This window comes from Dipteris shenzhenensis, chromosome 4 (genome assembly GCF_047967505.1).
Source record: "Dipteris shenzhenensis isolate YYH24624 ecotype China chromosome 4, Dip_SZ_1.0, whole genome shotgun sequence".
NCBI classification, from domain to species: domain Eukaryota; kingdom Viridiplantae; phylum Streptophyta; class Polypodiopsida; order Gleicheniales; family Dipteridaceae; genus Dipteris; species Dipteris shenzhenensis.
This window is the reverse complement of record NC_141599.1, coordinates 9312338-9338486: the sequence shown is the minus strand read 5'-3', so window position 1 is coordinate 9338486 and position 26149 is coordinate 9312338. Positions and strand designations below refer to the sequence as shown.

Below are 26149 nucleotides of genomic sequence, written 5' to 3'. Positions count from 1 at the left end.
ACATGAGTCCACCTAAACCACCAACATCGGATGTAACAAAAAGCCATCATCTGAAGTTTCCGCACAATCCCCTGGATACTTGACAAGCTCAAGAAATGATGAAAGTCTTCACTGCCTGTTCTACCAAAGCAGCATCTGTCTGGGCCTTCTGTCCACCGCCAATTTTATTTCTCACTGTAAACCAATGCCACATACATAAACATTGATGAGAAACAACTGGTGCTTAAAAGTATGTAAACCAAGCTCGAGAAATGAGTTCTACAGAAGCAGCATCTGTCTGAGCCTTCTTTCCACCTCCCAATTTTATTTCTCAATGTAAACATAAACGTTGATGAGAAACAACTGAAGCTTCCAAACGTATGCCTCTAGCCAGATCTTTGTGAACCTTTTTCTTCAGCAGAACTTGAGTCCACCCTGAACTATATCCATTTAAGTGCAGGTCGCATTCGAGATTTTATTTGTCTTCTTGAATTTCAAGTTTATTAAATAAACAAAGCAATCACCAAGGAGACTACACAAGGGTAAGAAGTTACACATTCTCAGTCCCACTGACTGAGGGACTCCATTGTTCTCCATCATCTCTCTGAGATCTGGATGCAAAGGCTCAATACACCACTTTTCTATGTCCAACGCGAGCATGGATCTGACGCTTTCTGCAATCCATTTGGCTACATGTGGCTACGTGCCTCACACAACAAGCAACCACAAAACAATTTTTTTCTGTTACGATGGAAAATCAGACACAAGGTGTCTAAGCTTCTTGCAGAAGAAGCAATTCTTGCTCCCGCCCTATGAAGGGTTCTCCCCTCATCTGAACAATCCATGTCAAATTCCTTCTTGGGCTTGCCCCTGCTATGCCTACCTTGCCTCTCCCAAAGCAACAAACGCCATATCTCCTTCAAACATCTGCTTTGTGGCCTCACGCTAGATCAGCTTCCGCCCCATCTCAAATGTAAGTGAGCCTTACGCTAGATCAGCTTCGCCCCCATCTCAAATGTAAGTGGCTTGGGGTCTCTGCTGTCATGGCACTTGTAACGAAGCTCTTGAAGCTTCTAGGAACTATGTTGAGTAGAAGCATGGCCGTTACTCGAGTATCCACCTTGTGACCAACCACTGCTAGCTAATCCCTGCTGGCAATCTTCTGTTTCAAAGAGAATCATGCATAGGCTCTCCTTGCTCATGGTACATAATTGATTTTGGACGTTAAGGATCCTCATAGAGTTATGCTTCACGTACATATTTCTCAAGTGTATCCAGTCTCAAATGAAACCACCAGTAGCTGCATGTGTGGAATCACAGAATTCGCCGTTGTGCCTGATGATCCTTGGCAAAGCTTGGCATGCTGCATCATTGTCTTCCCAATGTTCCACCTTATCCGAGTCAAAGAGTATGTACACCCCACCAAAATGGAGTCTTCTACAATGCAAAGGGCCTCCTTCCTTCAATGTCGGAGTAGATCGTTGAAGCAGATCACCTGAGCTCTGATATCATTTTAGAAATAATAATATAGCATAGTCCTTTACTACCCCGTAGCAGAGGGATGGGTTCCCACAGAATCTGGGTTGCACTCACTCAAATCTCCCAAGCCAATTTGGAGGAATATAGAGCAAAGTAGCCAGCAAAAGAATGCCATACTGTGCTCCAGACGATGGATCTATAAGTGTCAAGCCCATTCTACTCAAATGGTGCTCATATGTGGGGCATTGACCCTACTTTTCTGACATCTTCCAAAGTTGAAGGCATCTGCAAGCATCTACACTGACATCTATTTGGCATTAGGCATGGGAAACTCCTCTTAAATGACCCCTCTTCTGGTGGAAAACTAAGCAGCCAGCATGGCTCTAGTACAACTGCAAACGGTCATGGAGCTATCTGCCTGACCAAATAAGCCCATATATATGAGGCACAAACTCTGCCATTAATGCGAATTTCTGCAGAAGCATGGAATAGGTGGATGGTGGAGGAATTATGAGCCATCTTCCAATTTCTGCAGCAAGACGTGCACAGGACAGACAAAATGGAAAATAACATAAATATTGTCTCTTAAACCCACCCAGCACAAATGTATGCACCATTCACATGAGTTTGTTTTTGCTCAAGTAATCTTTCTCGTCATGTCAATATTATCATGGCCTTCAACATATCACCAAGCATATATGTTTGCCATCAAGACATGCGCTGCCGGAAGGTGTTCATCTAATCTCATCACATTTTCAAAGGCATGCCTCCCAACCTCTACATTCTTCCAACTTTGACAGGCACCCAACACAGTCAACCAAGATATAACATTAGGCTGAAAAGGCGTCTTCTCCACCATTGCCACTGCCTCACCCACTCGGCCTGCACGAGCAAGGAGATCAACCATGCAAGTATAGTGCTCCATAGTTGGGATCATTCCATACTGGTTGATCATGGCCTGGAAGTACTCTGAGCCCTTGTCCACTAGGCCTAAGTGACTGCATACGCTCATAACACTAAGAAACATGACCCCATCTGGCTGTATGCTTTCCCGCCTCATTCTCTCGAACAATTGAAACACAAGTTCACTTTCTCCTTTGCGGGCATATCCTCCAATCAATGCACCCCATGCTACAACGTCCCTTGTGGGCAATGCATCAAACAAGTGTTGCGCATCAACCATGCTCCCACATTTAGCATACATGTCAATAAGACAGGTTTTCACAATTGCAGCAGTCTCGAAACCAGCCCTGCTAATCTCAGAATGCAGCTCCCTTCCTGTTTCTAGAGCTCCTAAGTTGCCAGATGCTTTCAGGACAGCAACAAAGGTGTAGCTGTCTGGTGATAGTCCTTGCTCTTGTATTTGTGCATACAGTCTAAAAGTCTCCTCGCTTGCTTCTTGCTCAGCATAGCCCAAGATCATGCTATTCCATGTAACCACATTACGATCAGGCAATTCATCAAAGATATGCCATGCATCCTCCATGCTCCCACATTTTGCATACATATTCACCAAGGAGGTTCCCACAAATACATCTGATTCAAAGTCGCCCTTTAGTACCAGTTGGGAATGGATGGCTCTACCTTTTGCAAGGCATCCTATCTTCACACATTTCCCATCAATTTGCTTCTTCTTTTCCAGCGCTGCCAGGCTACTGCAACCTTTCAGTGCACCAACGTAGGTTCTAGCATCCAGTTGGACAATTTCCTCATGCATCTGTGCAAACAACTTCAAAGCCGATGCAGGGTCTTCTTGCTCAGCATATCCCAGGATCATTGTATCCCATGTAACCGTGTCACGATGAGGCAGCTGGTCAAAGATATGCCTTGCATCTTCCATTTGTCCACATTTCGCATACGTGTGAACCAAGATAGTTCCCACGAATACATCTGACTCAAAGCCATCGTTTACTGCTTGGGAGTGGATCGTTCTACCTCGCACCAGGCATCCAATTTTGACATACTTCCCGTCTAGTAATTGCCCCTCTTCAAGAGCTGCCAGGCTACTGCAAGCCTTCAATGCACCAAGGTATGTTAGATCATCCGATTGGACACCTTCCTGGTGCATCCGTACATACAACTTCAAAGCTTGTGTACTATCTTCTTGCTCAGCGTACCCCAGGATCATGGTATTCCACGTAACCACATCCCGATGAGATAAGGCATCAAAGACACACCATGCATCCTCCATGCTTCCACATTTCTCATACATATTAACTAGATTGTTTCCAACGTATATATCTGACTCAAAGCCAGTCTTTATTATTTGAGAGTGGATAGCCTTACCTTTCGCCAAGCAGCTTGCTTTTGTGAATTTCCCTTCGGCTTGCTTGCCCTCTTCCAGAGATGCCAGGCTACTGCAAGCCTTTAATGCACCAACGAACGTTCGATCATTCGGTTGGACACCTTCTTGCTGCATCCCTTGGTACAAGTCCAGAGCCCAAGCACCCCCCTCCTGCTTGGCATACCCCACGATCATAATGTTCCATGACACTACATTGCGCTTCGGCATGGTGTCAAACACGTGGCGTGCATCCAGAATGCTACCGCGATTCAGATACATCTGCATCAAATTGTTGATCTCAAAGACGGAAAGCTCATGCAGCTGTTTCTCGACAAGGGCAAGGATGTTCTTTCCCTGTTTCGGCTGTGGTAGCTTCCTGCGGACAGCAATTCTGTCTGTTCCGGGACCAGACAAACGACTGGAGGGAGTCAGTGCAAGATGTGAGCCCATAACTAATTGAAAACCCGTCATAGGTGGGAGGACCTCAGACGAAGAGGACCCTCACGCAAAGATGGTCCTCTTCACGCAAAGATCGAGTGCATCTTCTCAGTATTACAACGTGATAGCCATTGCTTTCATTTACACAAACTTATACATACCTTTCTAAGACTAGAATATGTCCAATCATACACAAACTCATGACCAACTCTATGAGAGGGTTCACACCATGTGTCTCACCCTCAGCACATGGAGGTTTTTGTGGAAGGTTCAAGCAACATTCTGGCAGAAATGCCTACCGGAAGTGCAAAGGGACTGCACCGTCAAGTAAGGTCTCGCAAGAGGGGATATCCAATCGAAATGGAGGACCAGGTAATCGGATTTCGACCCTCTCATGTGCCCCTATTTTTGGCAGGGTCCAGCAACCTTCCGACGGCCATGTGCCCCTGATTCCGATAAGTCCACCCTTACCAGATTGCAATCAGAATCCTATCATGTGCTCAAGCTATCTAGACATAGAGAAAACATGGAGAAGAGTTTCCTAGTCACACTTGGACCAATAGCTGAGACTAGGAGAAAAAGAAATGGTGTCCGGCTGCATTAGGGCGCCCAACTCCTTGGCTAAAGAAATGAAAGGGCGGGCAATGCACTGTTAGGGGTTGAACCTCTACCACAGGGACCGACAAGATTCCTGGCCAATCATAATTTAGTGTAATAATGTGGCAGCCTTTAATTATATCATGACCACCGGATGGTGTGAACCACCTCTCTCTGCGCCATCCTCCTCTCCACTTTCGTCCTCCATGTCTCTCTCTCTCTCTCTCTCTCTCTCTCTCTCTCTCTCTTTATCACACACCTACTCCCTCTCTTAGTGCAAATATAATATTTATCTCTTCACATGTGCTCTCTCCCCTTTCTCACATGCATACACACACGGATATTCAAACATAGAGAGATCCCTCCCCCCCAAACTACACTTGCACACACACATGCACACATCCTTGTTACATACTCTCTCTCTCTATGTCTCACACACAAACGAATTCTCTCTTGTGAGTCCCCTAGGAAAGGGCAGTTCTATGCTCAAATCTTTGTAGCCTAGATTATTGTCATGAATGTTGTGTTGTAATTCCATCATGTAAAAAAATGGATCCCTCAAGTGGGTATTGAATAAATTAGCTCCTTGACAAAGAACAAATGGCTTAATTAATTTGCCCATGCATCATGTTTTTGAATTTTATACGTCCTTAGGGCACATTGGATTCCACTTAATTGAACTAATTGTTAGTTTTCCCCACAGTTGCTAATGCACATTTCAACAATCCAAACCCTAATTTAAAAGAATGCAAGAATTTCTTTGGGCTTATCTATATATAGTTGGTATTGTATTTTTCTCAAACATTCAAAAAAATAGGAAGATCACCTTCTACAAAAGATCATAACACACTCAATCTTGGTTAAAAGGACAATATAGACGATGTATGGATGGTCAACCTTCAAATTTAGATAGATGGGCTTTCCATATTTGTATTCCATTTGTGTTTCAATTAATGGGCATTTATAATGGCATGAATTTCCAATTTACCACCTGGGTCAGGAGGAGAAGGTAAAAACCCATTCAAAGAGAGAGAGAGAGAGAGAGAGAGAGAGAGAGAGAGGTTTCTTATGCCTGAGGGTAAGGGGTGAAATTATTCCCACATCACCAGATTCATTAAGTGTGTCATGAGCAAAGATGTGGTGTTGGCAAGGCTTGTATGCTAATCTCCTACACTAATAGCACATTCGCAATTGTAAATGCATTATCTTGCATATTGCATTTCCATAAATTTTCATATGGATCTTGTATTTTCACTTCTTTACCATGCTTTATTTTGCCTAGCCTATCAATGTTGTGTACTCCTTGGGGAAGGGTGATTCTGAGCTCAAGTTGTTTTGTTGTAATGCCTTCGTGCAAAAAACCAAACCACCTGGGTAGGTATTGACTCAAGCAACTAAATAATGATCTACTCCTCGGCAATCCTTCTTAATTTTAGACTTCCTAAGGGCATGATGAGTTCCATTTAATTCAACCAATTGTTAGTTTCCCCCTAGTTGCTATATTGCACATTCCAACAATCCAAACCCTTTTTTTTTTTAAACTCACCACAAATTTCTTGGTTCATTTGAGTATATGAAGTATTGAAGATTCTCATACATTTTAACAACAAGAGGATTACACCCAACAAACTTATATTCCCCTTGGGTACTACAGCTATAAAATAATGTGTTTGATGCACATGCATTTCTATTCGTGCATGCACATGTGTGTGCTTGCACATGCTTGTTGGAAGTTCATATTTTTGGAGGATCACATCCCTTGGAAGGTTTAAATTGTCTAAAGCCTTTTGGTTTCTTACAAACAATTTGTGCATTGGACCTCCCAGCTTTCCTAAAACCACTTCTCAACTTGCCTACATGGCTTTAGTAGTTTTGTGTAAGATTATGCGCCTAATGTGTATGATATCTTTGGTGCCAATGTAGTGCTAGATGGCAACACAACTAGCTTGGTCTATGGCATACATTAGTTTGAATAAATAAATTAAAATTTTTTATGAAATTATTTGAATTAGACATGTTATTATGCATACAAATGAGTATGTGCATGCACAAACACACACCCATACCTCTATACATGTATATATATACAATATATTTGACCAACCCTCTTCCACTAGAGAGAGAAAGAGAGAGAGAGAGAGAGAGAGAGAGAGAGAGAGAAGAACAAAGAGAGAGAATTTTGATTATGTTTATAGATTTGTGTGTGTGTGTGTGTGTGTGTGAGAGAGAGAGAGAGAGAGAGAGAAAGAAAGAAAGAAATTTTATTAAAGTCTTCGGAAGACCGATGGGTCTATGAGACTGTGAAAAACCTGATACAATGAGCTATGGTAGTGGAGCTACTAAACGAGCATCCACACCAATGCAAAATGCAAAAAATGCAAAATGGCAGTACTAAGTCCTAAGTACAACCTTGTCATGTTGGTAGTCGACTATATATCACTCTTAGCATATCATCAACATCATCATCATCATCAATTGCAAGACGTCAAGATGGATGAGGTAGTGGAGGCATGAGGTCGGTAATAGAGTGATGTTGCCCCCTTAAAGGTGCAATCCTAGCACATCTCCTCATCATAGCTCTGCATCTAACTAGGGCCACTGTGACCCCCATCGTGACTCTAAAGGAGGAGATGTCCCCCAGTGTGATGTGTGTGTCAACCTTTGTTTGAGCTATCGGGTCACCGGCTCCAGGTCACAGTCATGTCGAGGCCTCGTCCTGCAGGGGTCTACGTGGTCTAGCTAAAGAACTCCGTGATAGAGCTCTGAGAGAGATCAGCCAAGGAAGAAGTCTGATCCTAGCTCCATGCTCAGAGTATCCTCTCGTGGTGTCTAAGTGTCTCATGAATGAAACCTGCCAAACATCGTTGGTCTGGGTAGGAGAGGAATCCGGGCCAAAATCCCATAGCTATCTCTGAAGAGGCAGTAGAAACGCTCTCGGATCTCATAGTAAACAGGACACCTGAAGATGAAATGCTCCTCTGTCTCAACCTCCTACATGTCACATAATGTGCATATGCGCCTCTCCATGGGTAGCCACTCTGCTCTATCATTGTCGATATGGAGTTTGTATGAGAAAACCTGGAACTGCCCAAGAGAAATCCTCGGCGAGTGGGATAGGTGAATCTGTCTGTATCCTGGTGGGTCAATGAAACCCTTTGCTGTGATATGTAAGAAGTGATCTCTATAGAAACCCAGCTTCACTGGAAGATCACTCGGGCCCAACCAGGTCCGAAATGTGTGTAGCTATAGTAGATCCTCATAGATAACCTGGTTGACCTCCTGTGATAGGAGGGGAGAAAACGGAGCATCCATACTATATTGGAATGGAGGTAGTCTGTCCATGTGGAGCCTCAGCCCCCAGACCATCATGCATACTAGCACCTTTGGTCTCCCCCTGCTGCAAGTGCGCTGCAAGTGCCATAGAAGAGGACAGTGCTAGCCATGGTAGCTTGCTATGCCCAAAGGTGTAATCCCCATACTCCATGACTTAGTATAGGTACGTGATGACCTGAAATGCAGCATCTAGCTGTAATGGGGGTGACCCAAACTCTGCTCGAATAATCTGGTGAGGAATGGATGGCTTACCATGGATCATCCATGATAACATGAGAACCTGTAGCCACTCCACCCTAGCCCACTCTATATCCAATAAGTCTGGCCCCCAACATGGACCACCATACATCTCCATTGGATGGACCAAGGAGTCAAAAAGAAACCCTTTCGTCTGTGGATCCTAAAAGGGAGAGCGGAAGCACTACCTCTCTAATCTAGCCAATTAAGCATATCCTCTGCCCAAGCATGCCTCCATCGCAGGTCTCATAGTGAAGGTGGGTCCGAAAAAGAAACCCCAAGATAAGTGTATGATGCAACTACCTCAACAGGTGACCCATCAAATGCGATCTACTCCTGGTGCATAACGGCTCGAGATGTATTGAAGATCATAACCTTGGTTTTACCCAAGTTGACCTTCAAATCATGAGACTCACAAAAGGACTGTAGTGCATCAAGGTGTCTCTGAAGCCCCTCTGCCGAGGAAGACAAGAGAGCCACATCATCTATGTAAAGCAATATCTGGATCAAGTGCTCACCCCCTATGTTTGCATCACTATCTCAAGCTCGTCAATTTAGAGGCCAAACAAGGTAGGTGATAATGGGCACCCTTGTTTGACCCCGATAGTGCTCATGATCTCATCAGACCCAAATCTTGCCTAGACTCTGCCTAAAATACTGATAGAGTGCCATCACATCCCAAATGATATCCTGATCATAACCCAATTTCTATAGGCGCCGTATGAAGCGGGCTCTCAGAACTATGTCAAATGCCTTGCGAAAATCCACAAAGCAACAGTAAACTCTCTACTTTTGTGCCCTCATCTCCTCGATGATACATTTGAGCATGAGAATGTGGTCCATGGTCCCACGATCACGTGTGAATCCGATATGTCCTGCTGCTCTAAGTCCTCAACACTCCACAAATTTGCTAACCTCAGAATCAAGTACTGATGCATAAATCTTGGACATGACATGCCCAATCATAATGGTCCTGTAGTTCTCCGGGCTCATGGGATCCTCTGCCTTGTGAATGGGTGAGATAGTGTTGATGGTCCAAGTGCGTGGAAACCCTAAACAAATAGCTTCATTAAATCTACGATCCTGTACATAATGTGGATTTGCCCCTCTTAAGTTGTGGGTCATCCTTCGCCTTTGGGAATGAAACCCAAAACATAGGCCAAAGGGAAGAAGGACATATGTAGAAAGTAAAGTCCACCTGGATCAAAGACTAGTCAATCGAAAGATGATTGCGTGAAGGCCTGCATGTATGGCTGTGTGTTGAACATGTCAAAGCTGAACATGTCATGAGTTGTCATGGATTGTGCAGCTGCTCTGAAGAAGAGGCATCTGGATTAGCGATGTGATCTGGTAGGTTGTGACATAAAAGGGTGTCACCAACACGAAAGAGCTGTCAGCAATGTGCAAAGTATGCTGCAGTAATGTAATCTATGTCGAATGATGATGCAGGGTCAAAGAAGACCGCATAGTTGATGTGGACAGAGTGATCCAAGGGCTGAAAATTTGGGGGCGAAGGTGCAAGTATGATACGTTGCTCTGCTGAAGAAGAGGCCTATACAAATGACAAGGTATGGCAACCCGTCAAACCTGTATGCTCAACTATCATGAGCTGAAGGTCGTCTAATGTTAGCATGGCTAAACATCCATCGGCATGGGATGTAGCATCTGTCATAGGTTCATCAAGAAGAAGCTGACAGTATAAAGGCCTAGAAGCCTAAAATATAACTAAAAAATCATAAGATGTCCCTAAGGCATATGAGGTGCTGAATGTTGATGAAGGGACTGATCTATAGGCATGGATCCAACCACTAATTTGCATCAAGTATGGACTGTATACAATAGCCATAAGTGCATGATGAAACACCGAGTCTCTCTAGGTTGCGCTATGGCTGAACCTGATAATGTCCACTGCACTGTGTGGTAGGACCGCACTGATGCATAGGTATCCTTGTGCTGAGGAATGATCTACTCATCGAAAGAGGTAGTGATATCCAAGGGTGCAATTACTGTTCAACCTACCACTTATTAGTGTAATTCTGCTTGATGAATATGTTGACGTGCTTCTTCATTAATCATACAAGATTGCTGCAATACATCTCCTTCCTCACCAGGTCTTTCCTTTGCTTCTTTTTCCCAATCACAGTGGTGCCTGTGTCCACATTCTGGAACACCTTCACCATCACCTTTTTGGAAACTTGATTCATCTTGTGAGGGCAACATGACATGTTCTTTGGACCACATTTTTTGCACTCACCCAATAGACATTGACGATGGTGGAATGTGGCTCCAACAAGTTTGGGGCGCACCATAGATTCCCAAAGGGGAGTGACACCCTTGTAAGCCTGTCCAAAATCTTTGCAACCATCAATATTTCCACATATTTGTCGATAGCCACAGTTGCAAGATGCTCCATGAAGACCAAAACTCTAGGTCCTTAGCTGATTGACTGCATCCTTGATAAAAACATTTGCACGTGATAAATGCAGTAGTATGTGTTCCTCTCGTTTAGCTTTTGCACAAAATAGGGCTTCAAGCACTGAACTGAGCATTGTTGAGTTCTAATCTCTAGAAAGGTGTCCTTGAATTGTTGGAAGAGCTCAACGTATGGCAGCATACAAATCAAGGGAGCTCTCAAAAGCAGTAACACAGACCATCAATTATCTGCTTTTAAAAAAAAATCATCAGCACTATGCTCTCATTACATAATAACAATAGTGCTCTCATCACAGACTCATTTGCTTTACAACAACCAAGCTTGCAAGTCCAACATTCATGCCATCCCATAGGTTTTGTTGTGGCCAAAATTGATATATCACTTTGTGCCCCGTTTGTGCATTGTGAACAGTCTCAAAGAAGTTACTCAAAGACGTCTCAAAGCAACTATTTGAAAACACTCTTGAAGCAGTTCATCATGGCTCCTCATAGCAATTCATCATGCCATCCCATAGGTTACTTTGTGGCCAAAACTGTCAAATCACTTTGTGCCCCCTTTGTGCATTGTGAGCAGTCTCAAAGTAGTTATACTGAAAGCAGTCTCAAAGTAGTTAGTGAAAGTAGTCTCAAAGTGGTTACTCAAAGAAGTTTCATAACAACTATCTAAAAACACTCTCAAAGCAATTCATCATGGCTCCAAATAGTCAAGAAGCAATCTGAAACAACTCTCAAAGCAGTTCATGCCATCCTATAGGTTGTGAAGATAGTGGGAGAGAAGGAAGGAGTCTCACTTGCAGCTTTCTCACATACCCAATGGGGGAATACACACAAAGGTGGAGGCTGAAAACAGTTTTCCTCTTCTTAGTTGTGAAAGCCAAAGAACTCTAGTACAAATAAATAGAAGAATCCTATATGTGAGTCTCAAACCAAACTCAGCTAACTAAGGTGGCATACTAACTGAGCCACGAACTAGAGTACATAAGGATAACTGTCATCCAACTATTATTCATGGGTGGTGTACCAACCGCATCTGCAGCTAACAAGTCGGTGACATAAATGCACAACGGTCACCCTGGCATATCACGAGTGGAGCTTGATATCTCAATACTCCCCCTCGAGCTCAATCCCAATTCCTACACACCAAGCAGGTCTCTGAACTTGCGTAGCTTCTGTGTGCCCAATGCCTTCATAAATATGTCAGCTACCTGATCCTCTGTGTTGACATAAACTAGATCAATAAGACCTAGTAAAACCTTCTCCCGCACATAGTGATAATGCACCTCAATATGCTTTGTTCTAGCATAATAGATTGGGTTATTTGCCAAGTGTATACTGCTCATGTTGTCACAATAAATGACAACTGGCCCATCTGTAGACTAATGCATATCATAAAGTAGCTTATGCAACCAAGCTACCTCACATGTAGCCATTGCTGCACCCCTGTACTCAGCCTCTATGCTCGACAAGGCAACTGTAGGCTGTTTCTTGCTGCTCCAAGTGACTGCATCACTCCCAAAAGAGAACACATATCCACTAGTAGATCATTTAAAAGAAATACTACCAGCCCAATCAGCATCAGTGTATCCATGCAATTGTATCTGAACCCCAACCTCATAAAATAGTCCATACTACAATGTGGACTTCACATACCTGAGTATGCGTCTAGCCGCATCCAAATGCGGTTTCCTTGGAGACTGCATAAACTGACTTACCAATCCAACAGCATACCTCAAATCTGGCCTAGTAATAGTCATATAAATCAAACTTCCTACTATGTGTCTGTACATAGTAGGGTCTTCCAGAAGTTCACCTGCATCTATGCTCAGCTTCACATTCTGCTCCAAAGGAATTGAAATAGGCTTACAGCTTGTCATCCCATATTTGGACAGCATGTCCAATCCATACTGCCTCTACAAGAGCCGTATCCCACTTGGTGATCTAATCACCTCAATGCCCAAGAAATAATGCAGCTCTCCCAAATCCTTCATCTCAAACTTCTGCTTCAATAGCGTTTTCACATGAAGGATATCTTCATCACTATCACTTGTGATGATCAAATCATCAACATAAATGACAAGCAGCATAATACATTTCTCTGTTTTTCTCACATAAAGTGAGAAATCTGCCTTGGAAATCTGAAAGCCAATAGTGACAAGATAGTCCTATCTTGTCAGACCATGCTCTAGGTGCTTGCTTCAAGTCATACAAGGCTTTCTTCAACTTGTAAACAAACTCAGGATGAACAACATGAACATAACCTGGTGGCTGCTCCATAAAGACCTCTTCTTGCAAATCACCATGCAAGAAGGCATTCTTTACATCCATCTAATGTAAAGACCATCCCCTTGATGCAACCATAGCAATGACTGCTCTTACGGTTGCCATCCTTGCAACCGGACTGAATGTTTCTTCATAATTAATGCCATAAATCTGTGCATACCCTTGGCAACTAATCTTGCATTGTATCTGTTCACAGAACCATTTGCATTGTGCTTCACCTTATAAACCCACTTACAACCAATTGCATTCTTGTCTTTAGGCAAAGGCACCAACTCCCATATAGCATTTGCTTCCAAGCCATCCATTTCTTCATCCATGGCTTTCTCCCATTTTTCTTTTCCCATGGCTTGCTCAAAAAAGTGGTTTCTGGTACCTGTATCACTTTGACCATATAGGCATAGTGAGTGGCTATAAATCCATCATATTTCTGTGGGAGAGGAGAGCACACACAAAGGGATAAGGAGACACCAAAAGTGGTGAAGCAAAAGCTACTCCAGCTTATTCCTCTATCATATATATATGAGTATACATGGGCACTATACAGTGGGTGGGCACACTGCCCTTTACCCCAACAACCTCCCACTTAAAGGCAGTGTGCCTTTAAGGGAGTATAGTACACATATAATACAATCAGCCATAGGCTAAAAAACAAGATGACCAGACCATCATCCTATGCCCATCGGCACTTTAGAATGTGCAAAGTGCATAAAGGATAAGCTGCTAGAAAACATCAGGTTTGTAGGATAGAAAATGACAAGCTGTAGATGCCTGTCAACCAAGATCTCATGCTAGATCTCACTAGGAGAGTGAACTCTCACCACCACGTGCTCCTGTGCTAAGTCCATAGCACCCAAACTATCAGTGTGCAAAGAAAATGTCTCTGTACCACCTGTGACCATAAGCACATGCCCTACAATAGACCTCTGCTGGTCTACCCAACCTGCATCACTTGCATGCTGCTCTTGGAAGCATAAGGACCTAATGTCCACAACTGCTTCCCTACTGCCAAAATCTACCATAATCATGCTACCAACTCCCACTGCAACGGAAGCAAGAACCGAAAGTGTAGCCCCAATGGCAAACATGTGAGAACCAAGTCTCAACACAGTCATGGATGCATGAAGTACTATGGTTGCCATTGTGGGGTTAAAGGTCACTGTGCCTTAACCCCAGTTATGTACAATACTCAAACACATATATAAATGAATGAAAAAGAAGATTAGGGTCGTTCTGCACCCACCAAACTTGTGTGGCTCTCTGTCTCTCTCTCTCCTTCTTCCATTCTTGCTTCCGTTGAGAGCACTCTCAACTGGTATCAGAGCTCGGGTGATCTAGCTGAGCGTGCGTGAATGCTTAGAAGCTCAGCAGCTCTGTGGGAGGAAGGAGAAGCTTTGTGGGAAGCTTTGTGGGTGACTTTACTTGCATCCGAGTGTGCAGAGACCTTGGAGGAACCTTTGGAAAAGTCACTTTGGCTTTACGAAGTGGTTTTGAGAGCCTGTTAAGAGCTTTCAAAGAAAAAGTCGTTTTTTGAGCTTTTCCCTGTTCCGTTCGATGACAGAGACTCCGTATTGACTTGTGGAGGCAACTATTGCTTGCTTTTGGTGTCCACATTACTTCAGGAGCTTGGAAACACCTTCATTCTTGAATCTGAGATCATTTCAGTGGATTTCTGACTCACTGTGTCAATTCCTGCGTTTTTTGCCCGGGTGTTGGAACTCAAGTTTGGAGCAACCATTTGCAGATTTGTCAGTTCCGGTGGACTCAGGAGGTCCTAAAACTTCTATGTTGCTCATCATTCGCACTCCGGTGGAGTTTACAGATAGCTCTATTTCCAAAAACGTTTTTCAGTCCGTGTGTTGGACCCAGTGATTGAGACCACGGTTTCCAAAACCGTCTGTCCCATTGCGTTCCGGACGCCCAAAAACCCCTACCTATCAGTTCTTGCGTGATTCGGTGAAGGATTTTCAGAGTTATAAATCTCTGTGTATTCGATTTCGTCTCTCTGTTATGCATTTTTCATACTAAGGTTTTGAAACCTTAGATTTATGCCACATGGCAGTGGATAAGTGTTGACTCCCATTTCTCACTCATCGGTTGGGATTTTGGAGTTCTGGCAGAAGAGAGATATTTGCAAATTTTCTTGCTGAGTCCGATTATGCAATGGCGCCCATGTTTTGAAGCATCTCAGGTTCTATTTTCAATAGCGCTCATTACCGTGGGACTATGATTTCTTGAGCATACCTTATGTAGATCACTCTGGTTGCAGTTTGAGCAGTGTGCGCTCATTCGTGGTATGCATTGGGTTGCAATGGATGATTTATAGGCCATTTGGATGCATTGCGGTCCTTGTTGGATGCGCTGATAGGCCCAAATTGCCTTGTGGGATGCTATTTTTTATGGACGCTTTGCACATGGATGCTATTTTATGCTGAGGGACAGCTTTGACACATTGTTGGTGATGCACTGATAGTGCTATGCTCTCTTGGATGAGATATTATTGATGCATATGCCAGTGGACAGTGTTTATGCTTGAGTCATTTGGCACTTATTGGCATTTTCTTTTGGGTCAGATTTGCTCATATGGATGCATAGTATATGCACATGAGTCAAATGCATCTTTTGATGCTTTGAGCTTTGAATTTTGGTGATATTTCACTCTATTGTGGCATACACATTTGGGTGCACCTAGTATCTGGTGTGATTCTCTCTTGCAGGCACTAGCATTTGGGATTTTGTTTCATTTGCATCATGGCATCCTCTTCCATGTCTGAAAAGGATTTTTTCAGCATCAAAAAGTTTGATGGGACAAACTTTTCTTTGTGGAAAGAACAAATAAGAGATGTGCTTATTCAAAAGAAGCAGATTAAACCCTTGGCAGGTATTGAAGCTAAGCCTGCGGATATGTCTGAGGATGATTGGAATGAGTTGGATGCATTAGCAAAGTCTACTATTAGACTTCATCTTGCAGAGTCAGTTTATTTCACAGTAGTAAATGAGCAGACTACGGAAGATTTGTGGAAGAAACTGTGTGCCACCTATGAGAAGGAAACTGCCTCTAATAAAGTTTACCTCATGAAGAGGTTGTTTGAGCTGCAGATGAAGGAAGGGGTCTCCATTGCTTCTCATTTGAATGAATTCAATATTATTTTCAGCCAGCTTCAGGCTCAGAAAATGAATTTTGATGCGAAGACTAAGGCAATATTTCTCTTATGTTCATTGCCATCCTCATGGGATACCTTCCGTACAGCTGTCAGTAACTCTGCACCTGGTGGAGTACTGAAATTTGATGATGTTGTGGGTAGCTTGTTGGCCGAGGAGATTAGACGGAAGTCTATGGATGGCAACAAGCAGGATGCAGCCTTAAATGTGCAAAGGGGCAGATCACAGTTTAGGGGGAAGTCCCAAGAAAGAGGGAAGTCACATAGCAAATCCAGGGCATAGAACATTGAGTGTTACCACTGTGGCAAGAAGGGCCATATGAAAAAGGATTGCTACAAGCTAAAAAGAGAGCAAAGAGATAAGAAAAAGAATGCAAATTGGGGTGCAAATCAAAAGGAAGAGAGTCCAAGGGAGGACAAAGGAAAAGTGAAGATCGAGGAGATCAATGTAGTCACACATGATAGTGACATGACATTCTCTTCATGTCTAGTTTGACTACAGAGTTGCTTATCACTTCAGATGATGCATATTCCCAAGATTGGATTTTGGATTCAGGTGCTTCATTCCATGTTACTCCCCATAGGGGATGGTTCTCCACTTATGACAGTGGAAAGACAGGTTGTGTGCATCTTGGAAATGACTATGCATGTGACATAGTGGGAGTAGGTGACATAAAGTTTTCTTTTGCAAATGGGTCTACATTTATTTTGAAACATGTGAGACATGTGCCTAAGTTGACCAAGAGTCTTATTTCAGTGGGTCAGCTAGATGATGTTGGTTTTTACACCACTTTTGGTTTTCAAAGTTGGAAAATTCAAAAGGGCTCTTGCTTTTGGCCAGGGGTGCCAAGTGTGGGACTTTGTATCCCTTACATGTATCAGGGGTATTTGATCATGTTGTTGCAATAACCGAGCAGCCAAGCACTTCTTTGTGGCATTGCAGGTTGGGGCACATGAGCCAGAATGGAATGAAACTATTATGCCGTTTGGGTTATGTACCACATTTGAGTTTCTCTGATTTTGAATTTTGTGAGCACTATCTCTATGGGAAGCAGACTAAATCAGCCCATAAAAGAAGGGGAAAGAAAGAGTTTGAAAAGCTTGATTTGGTGCATTCAGACGTATGTGGTCCCATGCCTACACAGTCATTAGGCAGGGTTGAATACTATGTGACATTAATTGATGATGCAACTAGGAAAGTGTGGGCTTATGCTATAGCTCGGAAGAGTGGTGTTCTAGGTATTTCAGAAATGGCTGGCCTTGGTTGAGAATCAGTCAGGTAGAATGCTTAAATGCCTACGGATTGACAATGGTGGAGAGTATCTCTCTCATGACTTTTAGAATTTCTGTGATACACATGGGATTAAGAGGGAGCTCACATCCCCTCGTACTCCAGAGCAAAATCTAGTTGCAGAAAAGATGAATCGTTCCATTGAAGAAAGGTTGCAGTGCATGCTTTCCAATGCAATTCTTTCTTGTGGTTTTTGGGTTGAGGCAATGAAGACTGCAGTGCATGTGATCAATAGATCACCTAGTAAGAGTTTGGATGGTGGTATTCCTGAAGAGGCATGGAGTGGCAAGAAGCCCTCTTACTCTCATTTGCATATATTTGGGTGTGAGGCATATGCACATGTGCCAAAAGAGCTTCGAAAGAAGCTAGATCCTAAGTCTAGGAAATGCATCTTTCTGGGTTATGGTGAAAGTGGAGAGATGGGCTATCGTCTCTGGGATCCAGAAGCAAAGAAGATCATACGCAGCCATGATGTAGTCTTCAATGAGAAGAAGATGCATAAGGCACCCATGAGGGATGTTGCAATGAGGAGAATCACTTTCCAAGATGTGAATGCACCTGCATATGTTGATAGACAGCAAGCTGTCCATGCACCAAATGTGCAAGAAATGGTACCACCAAATACTCCCACAGGTATACAATCAAGGGTAGATGATGGATGATCTATTGGTGGAAATGATGAGCCAAATGTGGCTGATATGCAAGTGGGACAGCAAGCTGAAATTCCCTTGAGAAGATCATCTAGAGTGTCTAGACCGCCTGATAGGTTTGTTCCAGGGGTAGACTATGTGATGCTTACAAATTACGGGGAGCCTTCTTGCTACAGAGAGGCTATGATGCACGAGGATGAACGCAAGTGGGAGTGTGCTATGCAATCAGAGATGAGTTCACTTATGAAGAATAAGACTTGGGACTTGGTTTCTTTGCCACATGGAAAGAAAGCATTGCCATGTAAATGGGTCTACAAGATGAAGGTCACAGGTGATGATGTGCCTAGGTACAAGGCCTGTTTGGTCACGAAAGGGTTCAAGCAAGAGAAGGATGTGGACTTTGATGAGATATTCTCTCTAGTTGTGAAGATGACCACACTTAGATGCATGCTTGGACTAGTGGCAGCAAAGGAAGAGAGTCCAAGGGAGGACAACAAAGGAAAAGTGAAGATCGAGAAGATCAATGCAGTCACACGTGATAGTGACAATGATGTTCTCTTCATGTCTAGTTTATCTGCAGAGTTGCTTACCACTTCAGATGATGCATATTCCCAAGATTGGATTTTGGATTCTGGTGCTTCATTCCATGTTACTCCCCATAGGGAATGGTTCTCCACTTATGATAGTGGAAAGACAGGTTGTGTGCATCTTGGAAATGACTATGCATGTGACATAGTGGGAGCAGGTGACATAAAGTTTTCTTTTGCAAATGGGTCTGCATTTAATTTGAAACATGTGAGACATGTGCCTAAGTTGACCAAGAGTCTTATTTCAGTGGGTCAACTAGATGATGCTGGTTTTCACACCACTTTTGGCTTTCAGAGTTGGAAAATTCAAAAGGGCTCTATGCTTTTGGCCAGGGGTGCCAAGTGTGGGACTTTGTATCCCTTACATGTATCAGGGGTATTTGATCATGTTGTTGCAATAACCGAGCAGCCAAGCACTTCTTTGTGGCATTGCAGGTTGGGGCACATGAGCCAGAATGGAATGAAACTCTTATGCCGTTTGGGTTATGTACCGCATTTGAGTTTCTCTGATTTTGAATTTTGTGAGCATTGTCTCTATGGGAAGCAGACTAAATCAGCCCATAAAATAAGGGGAAAGAAAGAGTTTGAAATGCTTGATTTGGTGCACTCAGACGTATGTGGTCCCATGCCTACACGGTCATTAGGCGGGGCCGAATACTATGTGACATTCATTGATGATGCAACTAGGAAAGTGTGGGCTTATGCTATAGCTCGGAAGAGTGATGTATTCCAGGTATTTCAGAAATGGCTGGCCTTGGTTGAGAATCAGTCAGGTAGAATGCTTAAATGCCTACGGACTGACAATGGTGGAGAGTATCTCTCTCATGACTTTCAGCATTTCTGTGATACACGTGGGATTAAGAGGGAGCTCACATCCCCTCGTACTCCAGAGCAAAATCCAGTTGCAGAAAAGATGAACCGTACCATTCAAGAAAGGTTGCAATGCATGCTTTCCAATGCAAGTCTTTCTGGTGGTTTTTGGGCTGAGGCAATGAAGATTGCAGTGCATGTGATCAATAGATCACCTAGTAAGAGTTTGGATGGTGGTATTCCTGAAGAGGCATGGAGTGGCAAGAAGCCCTCTTACTCTCATTTGCGTATATTTGGGTGTGAGGCATATGCACATGTGCCAAAAGAGCTTCGAAAGAAGCTAGATCCTAAGTCTAGGAAATGCATCTTTCTAGGTTATGGTGAAAGTGGAGAGATGGGCTATTGTCTCTGGGATCCAGAAGCAAAGAACATCATACGCAGCCATGATGTGGTCTTCAATGAGAAGAAGATGCATAAGGCACCCATGAGGGATGTGGAAATGAGGAGAATCACTTTCCAGGATGTGAATCCACCTGCATATGTTGATAGACAGCAAGTTGTCCATGCACCAAATGTGCAAGAAATGGTACAACCAAGTACTCCCACAGGTATACAATCAAGGGTAGATGATGGATCATCTATTGGTGGAAATGATGAGCCAAATGTGGCTGATATGCAAGTGGGACAGCAAGCTGAAATGCCCTTGAGAAGATCATCTAGAGTGTCTAGACCGCCTGATAGGTTTGTTCCAGGGGTAGACTATGTGATGCTTACTGATTGCGGGGAGCCTTCTTGCTACAAAGAGGCTATGATGCGTGAGGATCAACGCAAGTGGGAGTATGCTATGCAATCAGAGATGCATTCACTTATGAAGAATAAGACTTGGGACTTGGTTTCTTTGCCACATGGAAAGAAAGCATTGCCATGTAAATGGGTCTACAAAATGAAGGTCACAGGTGATGATGTGCCTAGATACAAGGCCCGTTTGGTTGCTAAAGGGTTCAAGCAAGAGAAGGGTGTGGACTTTGATGAGATATTCTCTCCGGTTGTGAAGATGACCACACTTAGATGCATGCTTGGACTAGTGGCAGTAGAGGATATGGAGCTTATGCAAATGGATGTCAAGATAGCTTTCTTGCATGGGGATTTGCATGAGGACATTTACATGGTGCAGCCGGAAGGCTTTGAAGAAAAGGGCAAAGAGCATTTAGTTTGCAAGCTGAAAAAGAGTCTCTATGGTCTTAAGCAAGCACCTAGAGAATGGTATCAGAAGTTTGATGCTTTCATTCGGTCCCAGGGTTTTAGAAGGAGTGAAATTGGTCACTGCCTCTACACTAAAAGGGCTAAGGATAGTAGCCTGATAATCCTGGCACTATATGTGGATGATATGCTATTGGCTAGCAAGAATACTTATGAGCTAGATGCATTAAAGGCGAAGTTGCATGAGGCCTTTGATATGAAGGATTTGGGACTTGCAGGTCATATTCTTGGTATGCGCATCACGCGTGATCGGAGTAGGAAACTCCTTTGGCTTTCACAAAAAGAGTATGTTACAAAAGTATTACAGCGTTTCAATATGGAGGGGGGGAAGGCAGTGAGTACTCCATTGCCTCCATATGTGAAACTGAGTCATACAGATAGTCCCAAATCAGATGAGGAAAGGGCCATGATGGCCAAGGTTCCTTATGCATCAGCAGTTGGGAGTCTTATGTATGCTATGATAGCTACTAGACCAGACATTGCATTTGCAGTGGGAGTTGTTAGCCGCTATATGGCTAATCCAGGAAAGAGGCATTGGGAGGCAGTTAAGTGCATCATGAGGTACATGAAGGGTACCAAGGAGATGTGCATTTGCTTTGGTAAAGGAGACATGCGTGTACTTGGGTACACAGATTCAGACTATGCAGGGCATGTGGATAGTAGGAGATCCACTTCTGGTTATGTGTTCATCTTTGCAGGTGGTGCAGTGTCGTGGATGTCTCGCACACAGAAGTGCATTGCTTTGTCTACCACAGAGGCTGAGTATGTTGCAGCCACAGAGGGTTGCAAGGAGGCTATATGGCTTGATCGGCTAGTGGGAGATTTGGGGATTCATACAGGTGTACCGACATTGCATAGTGATTCCATGAGTGCTATTCAGCTAGCACGGAATCCGGTCTTTCATGCAAAGACCAAACACATTGAGGTCAGGTACCATTTCATCAGGAGGACAAGCGCATAGAGCTTGTCAAGGTTCATATAGATGATAACTCTGCAGATATGCTGACGAAGAGTCTACCTAGTCAGCGGTTTGAGTATTGTCGTGTATTGATGGGCATTGGATAGTATGCTCACTAGTTGTTCTCCCTTAAAGGCACATTGTCCTTTAAGTGGGAGGTTGTGGGGTTAAAGGTCACTGTGCCTTAACCCCAGTTATGTACAATACTCAAACACATATATAAATGAATGAAAAAGAAGATTAGGGTCGTTCTGCACCCACCAAACTTGTGTGGCTCTCTGTCTCTCTCTCTCCTTCTTCCATTCTTGCTTCCGTTACGAAGCAAACATATCAATGATTCCTACCCATGTGCAATATGACCCGAGTCAATAACTGCAGAAACCACATCTGTCCTGGCATAACCAGCCAATGGATCATACCGGGCATCATTAGCCAAGGTATCCTCCTCACCATGCATAGCCTCATCCTCATCTGCAAGAGGCACTCTGCATCCTAGGAGTAAACTGTAACTGTCCATAGAAGATGCATCAACAATCTCCATAGGAGTATAAACCTATGGAATACTCGAGACATCTAACCATCTCTAACCAAAATTAGGAAGTAATCATGGCTGTCCCAACTTTATAACCTGCTCACTGTGGGAAAAACCTCCCACTCCAAGGGATATGGGCTGCCCTTGCAAAGAATTCAGAGGTATCAGTGCACTTACACCCTCCTGGAATACCACTCTCCTGCTATCCACAATCCTGGCTTGTCTAAACATAGCATCCTCTTTGAAATAGACATTATGGCTGCGTATCATCTCTCTAGTTGAAGAATCCCATAACCTGTAGGCCCTACTAGACTCACTATATCCAAGGAAGATACACCTCCTCGATCGGGAACCGTGAGCATAAGCCTCGTAGCCAAACACACATAAATGCTCATAAAATGGTACCCCTGTCAAGAAGTCAAATGGCACTCTACCATTCAGAGATCTCCTAGGTGACTTGTTAAGTATGCAGCTGTCTTACATGCCTCAGCCCAATAGCATTCGGTAAGACCTACATATCATAGCATGCTACCAATCCTGTCCAATAGAATCCGATTTATGCCTTCTGCTAAGGCATCATGAGCAGAAAGATGAGGAGTGGTCAACACCCTCCTGATACCAAGTGTATCACATAGATGCTGAAATCTAAAAGAGTTAAACTCTGCATCACCATCAGTCATCAAGCTCAATAGCTTCTTTCCTGACTGATTTTCGGCATTACCTAAGAAGCGCTGAAATGTATCATATACATCATGCTTCTACCGAATCGGATATACCCATATGTACTTTGTAGTCGCATCAATAAATGTCACAAAGTAAGAGGCGCCACTCAGTGAAACGGTAGGCATAGGCCCACAAACTGCACTATGAACCAACTGCAATGGCTCAACATACCTCTCACTGATTGTCTTCCTCACAAAAGAGGATCCTGACTACTGATCATCATCACAATCATGACATAAAATTTGAGAGACATCCATAACAGGAATGTATCTCAATGTTGTAAGGGCTTCCATACCTTTAGTAGACATATGTCCAAGTCTGGCATACCATAAACTAACTAATGGCTGCTTACTAATCATAAGCATCTTATCCTGGACACCTGATACATGCAATGCATAAGAGAATCCAACCCATGATCCCCTAGCCATAACCAGATTGCCTCTAGCAATCTTCCATGCATGATCACCCAAAGAGACATGATAACCTGCCTCAACCAACTGTCCAGTACTGATCTTGCTCATAGCAAGTCTTGGTATATGTCTAACCCTCTATAGAACAAGAATAGAGCCACTAGGCATAACAAGGTGGATATCCCCATAACCATAGACATCCATAGAATGATCAATGCCCATCAAACCACTCTCCACAATGCATTCCTGATATGCATTCCTGATATGCACTGAACCATGACCTATGAGGGGTCATATGACATGAAGCACATGGATCTAACATCCAATCATCGAGAATGGGTACATCAATGGCCAAGAAGGAGGTGTCAGACATAGACAAAAGAATGCCTTCATCACTGCTACTGTCAGTGGAAACCTTGGCATCCACACCTTGAAGCTCAACATGCTTCTTCTCCTTCTTCCTGTCATTCTTAACCTTACTCTTCTTCTTGCATTTTCTTAGCCATTTCCAGCAGTACTTTTTCATGTGGCCATACTTTCCACAATAGAAACATCTAACACAAGTCCGAGAGCTAGACTTGCTCTTGGAATCCCCCCTTGAACATGATCTACTTCTACCAATTGATCGACCTTTGAAGTGCATATCAAGGCTGTATTTCAGCCCATCAGGGCATTTCAACCCATCATGCTGTAACATAACACTATCATAGTCATACATCTGGCATATATGAGTATAGAACTCATATGCATGGCAGTCTACACCCTACACACCATCATGTACCTGCAACATGTACCTGCAAGTAGACTGACTTCGAGAGTGATGACTGAATGAAAGAGCATGCTTTCTCATCCATGTCATCCCAATCACTATGTTTAATGCCATCAGGCTTGACACCTTTGCATTGAATGGGCTTATGCTGCCTCTTCTGCACTAACACATCATAAATCTACTCTTTCCAATACTGAAAGTTCGATCCATCCAACTCTCAATATCAAAGAGGGCACTACCAACTATAGATGCCATATTTGTGGCACAATAGCTCACAACCAAAGAACAGTATAGTGCAATAGGCAACCCAAATGACCAAAAAAAATAGTGTTGTCCAAACCAATCAGGTCTCCAAATAAATTGGCTAATCCAATGCTCAAAAGCACTCAGCCATAAAGAGGCATAAACAAGAATATATGCAGCCCAATAACCTGCCAATGCCTGGCAATCCAAGTAAGAAATGCACTGAACCAAATGAGCAATTCCTGCTCGACCAATGGCAATAGGAGCCCACAGCTCAACTATCCATAAACATCAGTGCGGCCTCCACCAATGCAAATCCATAATGCATCGAAATGGCATTTACTGCATCACCAATGCATCACCTCAAGTGTGCAATCCTTTGGCAACAAAATCAAGCATTCACCACTTGCCAAATGTACCAAAGTGATTTGCCAAAATGCCAGTAATGCCCTTGGACAGAAGTGAGATCCCAATCACTTTTTGTAATTTACTGTTGTGCAAGAGAAATCACATCCACTTTGGGCAAGATAACACACTATCCTTGTCTTTGAACAGTGATATCTTTTCACCAAAAGACCGGATGCCAAAGCTGTAAACAAAAAAGTTGTAGCTGGTAGAAAGATCTACAAGTTGTCAGTTGACCTCAAGAGCCAAATCCTTGTGGATTCTTCGATATTCTCGCCTGAAAAATAGCTTCCTGCACATTGGTCACAAATAGACAGTAGACTGCAACTTTTTGTGGTTTTGCAGAGGCTGTAACTCCTGCAGCTTATACTGGATCAACTTGCTTCTGAAAGCAAAGTTGTAGTATGTTTTGTGAACTACAACTTTCCAGTTCAGCACGAAGTGCAATTCCACACCAGGAAAGAGATATTCAGTCCTGAAAATGATTGTTTTGTTATAAAAAACAGCAACAGCAGCAATCGTAATGTCCTAACCAATGGCAAACACAATGCCATAAAATCAGCCCCGAATATGGTAACAAATCAGCCCCAAAATGCTGACAAACCAGCCCTAAAACAGCTCCAAACAATGCTAATCCGATAGGATCTCAATACATCAGCGTACCACCGTATGTATTTAACATAGGCAAATAACCATGCATCCAATGAACTGTCAATGCATCTCAACCAGGCATGTACCACTGTCAAAGCATGTGTCACTGCCACTGCCAAAGTGATGTACCTGCAAGAAAGATATGCAACCCACTGACTAGACAGAGAGAGCCGAGCTCTATGACGAGGGAATGAAAGAGGCCTGGGAGATGATTGTATGGTATGAATGCAGGGTGCTCGAAAAGAAGAATGCCGATGAAGACCACTTGCTGGCCAAAACCACTCAATTCCATAGTATAACCAATGCCAAAAGCCTCTGAAAACAAATGCATTAGCCTTGCAATCCACTACAATGCATGATCAATGCATACAGCATCCAAACCGGCCCAAAACGACATCACATTGCATCCAAAAAATGCATCAAACGGGGGCTTGAAATGCAACACTTTTGCACTTTGAAAAACAGCAAAAAATTGCTCAAAACAATGCCCAAGATGCCCTTCCTCTTCGCCGAATGTAACAAGTACAACAGCCCCAATGATTACTCTAAATTCAATAGCCAAATCTTCACCACTTTCACTTCTTCATTCGGGCATCGGCCAATTCACACAAAATTCCCATTGACTATGTTCAATTTGTAGCA

General features: G+C 43.3%; 1 protein-coding gene and 1 pseudogene across 1 annotated transcript; both read right to left on the bottom strand.

Annotated features, from left to right (window-relative positions):
- Positions 1 to 2143: 2143 nt before the first annotated feature.
- On the bottom strand, positions 2144 to 2881 carry LOC147902428 (putative pentatricopeptide repeat-containing protein At1g68930 pseudogene; annotated as a pseudogene).
- Positions 2878 to 4192, bottom strand: LOC147902427 (pentatricopeptide repeat-containing protein At4g18520, chloroplastic-like). The gene is made up of 2 exons (XM_087373229.1): positions 3043 to 4192; positions 2878 to 2882 (listed from the first exon to the last, which is right to left on the bottom strand). Exons 1-2 carry the CDS (start codon positions 4190 to 4192, stop codon positions 2878 to 2880), a joined length of 1155 nt encoding a protein of 384 aa, XP_087229355.1.
- Positions 4193 to 26149: the final 21957 nt, after the last annotated feature.